At 40.2% G+C, this 7477-nt stretch overlaps 1 protein-coding gene across 2 annotated transcripts; it reads left to right on the top strand.

Moving 5' to 3' along the window:
- Nucleotides 1–1814: 1814 nt before the first annotated feature.
- On the top strand, nucleotides 1815–4960 carry LOC124009170 (zinc finger protein 544-like). Of its 2 annotated transcripts, none has more exons than XM_046320726.1 (4): nucleotides 1815–2240; nucleotides 2336–2457; nucleotides 2617–2731; nucleotides 2935–4960. In XM_046320726.1, the coding sequence occupies exons 1-4, from the start codon at nucleotides 2036–2038 to the stop codon at nucleotides 4074–4076; spliced, it is 1584 nt and encodes a 527-aa protein (XP_046176682.1). In that variant the 5' UTR covers nucleotides 1815–2035; the 3' UTR covers nucleotides 4077–4960. The 2 variants fall into 2 exon arrangements, with proteins under 2 accessions (XP_046176682.1, XP_046176681.1); XM_046320725.1 differs by having other exon boundaries at nucleotides 1815–2261.
- Nucleotides 4961–7477: the final 2517 nt, after the last annotated feature.

Below are 7477 nucleotides of genomic sequence, written 5' to 3'. Positions count from 1 at the left end.
ACATTAAAACTGGTAAGAAAACTTCAGACTGGGAAGTGTGATCACTGTCAGCAGGAGATGGATACAGCTTCAATTTCAGTGCCAGCAATATAGGAGGGAAAGGAGACAGTCTTAGGAGATGGATACAGCGCCTAGATTAAAGTTTTTGGTGGTAGTTTGCCAGTAATTGTTGAGTTTTTTCCCAGTAGTTATCAGTTTATCAACCTGCTACGCTACAGGATGGTAGCTCTCCAGGATTGGGTTGCCCTGATTTAGACCCCTGTCTCTAACCATATAAAATCCACAGAAGAAAAAGAAGAAAAAGATGAATGGAGTGAGCTGTGCACCAGACAGAGTTCTGGAGGTAAAGTCTAAGTGAATGAGGGCTAGTTAAGTGAGGTGGGAAGTGTGGTGAATAGCTCGGAACCCGAGCCTGGCATCGATGGAAATAAAAAATAATCTGGTCCAGTAGAAGTAACATTTTTTGAGAATGTGTGGATGCCCTTTGGGTGGATCCATTTGTGGTTTCAGGGTGGATGGGAAAGGAGTTGCAGTTGAATCCGTGAAGGTAACCTGTAGTGGACTTGTGATATTTGTTTGTGTTTCTTCTGAGCAGAGGGAGCTCCGTGTCAAATAACTTGGGTGAAGATATGTTTCTTGAAAGGTGTGATTTCTGGGGTAGCTAGAGTCAGAGTAGTGTATTAGGTGTCATGCGGAGGCAGTGAAGTAAGTAGAGGAGGATGGGTCAAGGGAGAAGGATCCTGAGAGGATCCCTGAGAATAGTAGATCTATGCCAGCCAGTGGTGGAAATGTATTCAATTTTCATACTAGAGTAAATGTAAAGATGCCTTAATAGAAAATGACTCAAGTAAAAGTGAAAGTCATCCAGTAAAATACTACTTGAGTAAAAGTATTTGGTTTTAAATATACTTAAATATCAAAAGTAAATATAATTGCTAAAATATACTTAAGTATCAAAAGTAAAAGTATAAATCATTTCAACTTCCTTATATTAAGCAAACCAGACTGGACCATTTTCGTATGTTTTTTTTTATTGACGGATAGCCAGGGCACGCACCAACACTCACACATAATATACAAACGAAGCATTTGTGTTTAGTGAGTCCTCCAGATCAAAGGCAGTAGTGATGACCAGGGATGTTCTCTTGATAAGTTTGTGAATTGGACCATTTTCCTGTCAAAATATAACAAGTACTTTTGGGTGTCAGGGAAAATGTATGGGAGTAAAAAGTACATTTATTTTCTTTAGGAATGGAAAAGTAAAAGTTGCCAAAAATATGAATAGTAAAGTACAGATACACTAAAAAACTACTTAAGTAGTACTTTAAAGTATTTTTACTTAAGTACTTAACACTACTGATGCCAGCACAGAGCGATAGGGCAACGAGTGATATATCCTTCAGTAAGGTTGGCTTCTTAGCTTTCATAGCAATGGTTATCAACCGCATAAATATAATGTAAATCACAGAAAATAGATGTTGTTGTGGCAGCTGCAGATAAGTATTTAGGTATATGAGATTTGACTTCAGACGATTTACAAGGTGTGTTGAGTGGTGGGGGTGCCCTGTCCTCCCAGGCCGCTGGCATGGTGCACGAGCAGATCGGGTTAAAATAGTGGAATGGGGTAGTGGGTTTTTAGAATTAGTTGGATGGGTGTTTTTTAAAATGTTATATATAATTGTTTTTTTTGTTTTTTCCTTTTCCAATTTTGTATCAGGATGTAAAATATATTTATATTGTAGTCCATTTGGGGGCGGTAATGCAATATATTGGATACGAACCGCGCTTTATCACCGATGATGAAGAAGAAGAAAACGGAAGCGCGATTGCGCACGCATCTCCGATTTGAGACATGGTGGCATTTATCAGCATCGTTTGCCTAAATAGATGTCTTACAAATGTCGAATTGGTCTAATATCAACATTTGCCATAGCGTGAGAACTGGAAATATACTGATTATTTATTGCTCATTGGCTAGCAAAATTGTTTAAACATATTTACTTAGGCACGGCGAATAAATACTGGGCTGGACAGGATGGCCAGCTGCAATTTTCAGGAGCAGTTTGTATCCATTATGGAGGTATTGGCTAAAGCAGCTGTAGCAGAAATAAACAAACGTGTAGATGATAGCTGTGCTGTTATACGTTTGGAAATGACCCAAAGCCAGCGAGATATTGATGTACTGAAAAGGAAGTGTCAAATGATGGAGAGCGAGTTGAAGAAGACGCACAGACGAAAGGGTAGTTGTGTTATTATTCATGGTAAATTGATTGAATATGCAAAATCCAAATGTGTGAATAGCCATAATATTTGACCAAATACAATTATTTTATAGGTTTTTACCCCATGGCATCAGAGAGATCTCCATATCCAGTCAAGATTGTTTTGAACAAGCAGAGTAGTAGCACACAGTGGAGAGACAGCGAGATGTCTGTTGAAGGGGACTCTCAACCCCAGGTGTGATACATCACCTTTTACAATTACAGAGACCTGACATTTTGGATCAATTATGTTATTGGATTATCAGGAGAATTTACTGCTTTTGTGTGATTCATGAGCATGAAAAGAGTTAGGTATGGTGTGTGTCCTGAGTAATAACCTCTTCCCCTGTTACAGCCTACTGATGTGGAGCAGAGAGTGGAGATTGAACCCATACTGATCAAAGATGAGGAGACAGCAGAGGACGTGTGGAAGGCTAATGCTCAGGAAGAGATCAGGATGACTGGAGAGGGTGGGTGTGACCATAAGGGGTACTGCTCTGTCTGTCTATGGAAGACTGTGAGGGTGTGGTGGGATGCACGTTCCAAATTACATTGGTGTTTTATGTTCTGGCTTATAGAGTGCACGGACACAGTCAGTTCTAAAGCAGTCATGTTTTGCAACTGTTAAGGGTCTTTTGTAATGTTTATTTTATGTTGATCCCCAAATCTTTAGATTCTGGTTCCAAGCCTGGGAAACTACCATCCTTTGAGCAACGGCACTGTGATGAGGACTTCATCACGCAACCCAATATATCTCCCAGAGACTCCGTGGAACATTACCCCAATTCTGATCGTCCAGAGGAACCAGGAACAACCCGGCTCGCATCTACAGAGGTGTTCAGTACAGAGCAGCACCGGCCAGCCGAGGACGACGACTCACTAGACCTACTGATGGTGAAGGATGAGAAAGAGGAGGAGTTAGATCAGACCACGGCCCTGGCAGGACCTGACCAGTTTGTCATGGATGAGTCTGATGGGCAGCTGTGGACCTCTGTGGATCCAGGCGGAGACACTGACCCTGTCTGCCACCCAGATTTCTCCTTTCATTCCACAGAAGAGTACTCTCAGAATATCTCAATTTTCCCATCTCATAGTGGGCTGCCATCTTTTCCTACTATGACAGATGAAGTAGGGCCATCGCTTCACTCTTCTATATGGAAACCACATGCTAACATGTTCAGTGCAGCAAAACACATAACAAGACATGTCAGGACATTGGCTGATGAGACTAGACAACAGATACCAGAGGGACAGAGCAGTGAGATGCTGAACTCAAGTAATGAAGGAAATAGTTTAGCTCTACAGCCAAGGCAGCATCAATACAGGGCTTCAGAAGCAACAGTGAGATTGAGTGAGTGCATGACAGGTTCAAACATGGCCACCACCTCCACCTTCTCAGGATACAGCCTGAGTCGCAGTAGTTTTAACATGGTGAAGAGAATGAGGACTCAGTGGAGATCAGGCGGCACCACCGAGAGGCGTTTCAGCTGCACCTTCTGTGGGAAGAGCTTTCCACGTTTCTGGCAGCTCAAAGAACACCTCCGGAGTCACACTGGAGAGAAACCGTACACCTGCGAACAGTGTGGCAGGAGTTTTACCAAGCAGTGCAACTTGATCAGACATGCTGTGGTCCACAGCGGAGAGAAGCCCTACAAGTGCACACAGTGTGGGAAATGCTTCACTCAGCGCTCCAGCATGAAGTCACATCAAAGAACACACATAGGAGAGAGTGCAGTGTCTCAATACGTGGCACCCGCATACCCTGGGGATCCACACACAAGTTTAATGTTGTCTCAGACCAGATGGAACAAATAGGAACATAATTGCATTATGCTTCGGAAACAATTTCAACGTGAAAATGTAGCTCAATCAACCCTACTCGCTATCTTCTACACTATCTGATGTGCTTTCCTTTTGTATCTAATACCTGTACTGATACACTCCCTATGTATTTATTTGGACAGTGAAGCTACAACTTTTAATTTGGCTTTATACTCCAGGATTTTGGATTTGAGATTTTTTTTTTAATTCATGAGGCAACAGTACAGAATGTCACCTTTTATTTGAAGGTATTTTCAGGTATTTTCATACATCTGTTTTACCATTTAGAAATTAAGGCACTTTATGTATCTAGTTCCCCCATTTGAAGGTGGCATAAGTATTTGGACAATTTCACTTAGTGTATAAAAATCTGTCAGAAGTTTAGTACTTTGCCCCTTATTCTTAGCACCTACTACATCAAGCTTGTGACTCTACAAACTTGTTGGATGCATTTGCAGTTAGTTTTGGTTGTGTTCTGGATTATGGTGCGTCATTTTGGAGTCACTTTTATTGTAAATTAAGTATTGAATTTGTTTCTGAACCCTTCTACATTTTAAACCCTACCATGACTACGGATAATCATAAATTGATCTTGAATAATGATGAGTGAGAAAGTTACAGAGATAAATATCATGCCCCCCAAAAAATGCTAACCTCCCATGTTACTATTAATGGTGAGAGGTTAGCATGTTTTGGGGGCATGATCTTTGTACATCTGTCACTTTCTCACTTGTTATTCACAAATTAATTCATGATTATCTGTAATCATGGTAGCTGCCACATGAATGTAGAAGTGTTCATATTCTATTCTTATTTACAATAAAAGTGACTCCAAAATGACACAATACATTATTTACCATTAATTTCTATTGGACACAAAATAATCTGAAACACAACTAAAACAAAACTACAAATGCATCCATCAAGTTTGTAGAGTCATGAGCTTGATGTAGTCATTGCGTGCTATGAATATGGGACCAAATACTAAACTTTTGACGAAATCTAATACTAATGACACCTTCAAATGGGGGGGGGGGGGGGGGTAGATGCATTAATTTCTAAAATGTAAAACAAATGTATAAAAATACCCTCAAAGTAAAGGGTGACATTCTGTTATGTCACCTCATAAGACATTTGATCTCAAATTCAAAATGCTGGATTATAGAGCCAAATGAAAAATATTTACTTCACTGTCCAAATAAATATGTCGAGGAGTGTATATGCCTTAACATTGAGAAGAACCTCTGAATGTTAATTAGCTATAACACATGTAGTATACAATAGTTATTGGAAATATGTAATGAAATTCAGTTTATTTGAAGTTTACATGAAACTAGTTTCATCATCCTTGTTCCCCAGCTATGTGTCAAACAAATATATCCCTTTTCCTTGATTAAATACCATACCACATCTTCAGACCGGTTTCATTAGGTTGTGTGGGTGAGAATGGAGATGACAATATTTGATGATGTATAAACCATTCGTTTTTATGAATGGTTGAAGAAAGTGTTTTAGTATTTTACGTTTCACCAGTGTGTCGTGCATTATGCATCTATAGCCTTTTAATGCATTAACAACCATGTGAGCCATTGCATTACAGTCTTTTCGCCTACATGTAGCCAAAGCTATTGAAAGAGACAAGAAGTTTTACGATCTGAATTATTTTAGATCATAAAACTAATTTATTTAATCAATAGATATAGTTACTCTACATGTAGTTCTCCGTAGGGTAGCTTCGCCCATGACTGGCTCCTTGTGAACTTACAATCCCGACTTTGTGTTTTAATGTTTAGGAACATCAATAATCATCACTTGCTAAACGGTTTTTGGAACATATGGACCTCATCTTTAATATCAGCGAGAATTAATCTTTCAAATCAAAAACAACCAGTTACTGTAGAAGATTATACAGATCCATATGCTGTGTGTTCCTCCAGCCACGAACTACACTTCCTCCCCAGTTACGTTTACACACAGGAGTTCGGAGCACGATAGGTGGCTAATTAGCACAAGTGCTCGCCAATGTCTTCAGTCTGTCTTCTGTAAAAAGCGCTATAACATGGCGATATGGCCGTGTAGAAACACTAACCGTAGTGCTATAAAGGTGCTTTGTAATTTGTCCTTTTGTTTTTGGGAAATTATTTATCGCTCATATGGAAGATACGTTTCTAATGTTTCCAAAACCGCTCCACAAGAGATGCGTGTTAACGTTCAGACCGAGCATCGGGGAGCTTAACAAAAGTCCCCACAGGAAGAAGATACGATTGTCAATGGGCGACGAAAAGTAGCTAGTTAGATCTATGAATGGGCTACCCTACATGCAGACAAGAATATACCAGGTATATACCGTTGAAGTCGGAATTTACATACACCTTAGCCAAATACATTTAAACTACGTTTTTCACAATTCCTGACATTTAATCGTAGTTAAAAGTCCCTGTCTTAGGTCAGTTAGGATCACCACTTTATTATAAGAATGTGAAATGTCATAATAATAGCACAGAGAAAATGAGTTATTTCAGCTTTTATTTATTAGGTCACATTCCCAGTGGGTCAGAAGTTTACATACACTCAATTAGTATATGGTAGCATTGCCTTTAAATTGATTAACTTGGGTCAAACGTTTCAGGTAGCCTTCCACAAGCTTCCCACAATAAGTTGGGTGAATTTTGGCCCATTCCTCCTGACAGCTGGTGTAACTGAGTCAGGTATGTAGGCCTCCTTGCTCGCACACACTTTTTCAGTTCTGCCCACAAATTTTGTATAGGATTGAGGTCAGGGGTCTGTGATGGCCACTCCAATACCTTGACTCTTGTTGTCCTTAAGCCATTTTGCCACAACTTTGGAAATATGCTTGGGGTCATTGTCCATTTGGAAGACCCATTTGCGACCAAGCTTTAACTTCCTGAGTGATGTCTTGAGATGTTGCTTCAATAAGTCCACATCATGTTCCATCCTCATGATGCCATCTATTTTGTGAAGTGCACCAATTCCTCCTACAGCAAAGCACCCCCACAACATGATGCTGCCACCCCCGTGCTTCACGGTTGGGATGGTTTTCTTCGGCTTGCAAGCCTCCCCCTTTTTCCTCCAAACACAACGATGGTCATTATGGCCAAACAGTTCTATTTTTGTTTCATCAGACCAGAGGATATTTTTCCAGAAAGTACGAACTTTGTCCACATGTGCAGTTGCAAACCATAGTCTGGCTTTTATGGCGGTTTTGGAGCAGTGGCTTCTTCCTTGCTGAGCGGCCTTTCAGGTAATGTCGATATAGGACTCGTTTTACTGTGGATGTAGATACTTTTGTACCTGTTTCCTACAGCATCTTCACAAGGTCCTTTGCTGTTGTTCTGGGATTGATTTGCACTTTTCGCACCAAAGTACGTTCATCT

This window comes from Oncorhynchus gorbuscha, linkage group LG22, assembly GCF_021184085.1.
Source record: "Oncorhynchus gorbuscha isolate QuinsamMale2020 ecotype Even-year linkage group LG22, OgorEven_v1.0, whole genome shotgun sequence".
In the NCBI taxonomy this organism is placed as follows: domain Eukaryota; kingdom Metazoa; phylum Chordata; class Actinopteri; order Salmoniformes; family Salmonidae; genus Oncorhynchus; species Oncorhynchus gorbuscha.
The sequence above is the reverse complement of the archived record's forward strand: the minus strand, read 5'-3'. Positions and strand labels throughout refer to the sequence as shown.

Coding starts and splice junctions, on each gene's coding strand:
- LOC124009170 (XM_046320725.1), top strand. CDS start 2,036: ATGGCCAGCTGCAATTTTCAGGAGCAGTTTGTATCCATTATGGAGGTA. Junction 2,262..2,335: donor TAGTTGTGTTATTATTCATG/GTAAATTGATTG, acceptor ATTATTTTATAG/GTTTTTACCCCATGGCATCA. Junction 2,732..2,934: donor GATCAGGATGACTGGAGAGG/GTGGGTGTGACC, acceptor CCAAATCTTTAG/ATTCTGGTTCCAAGCCTGGG.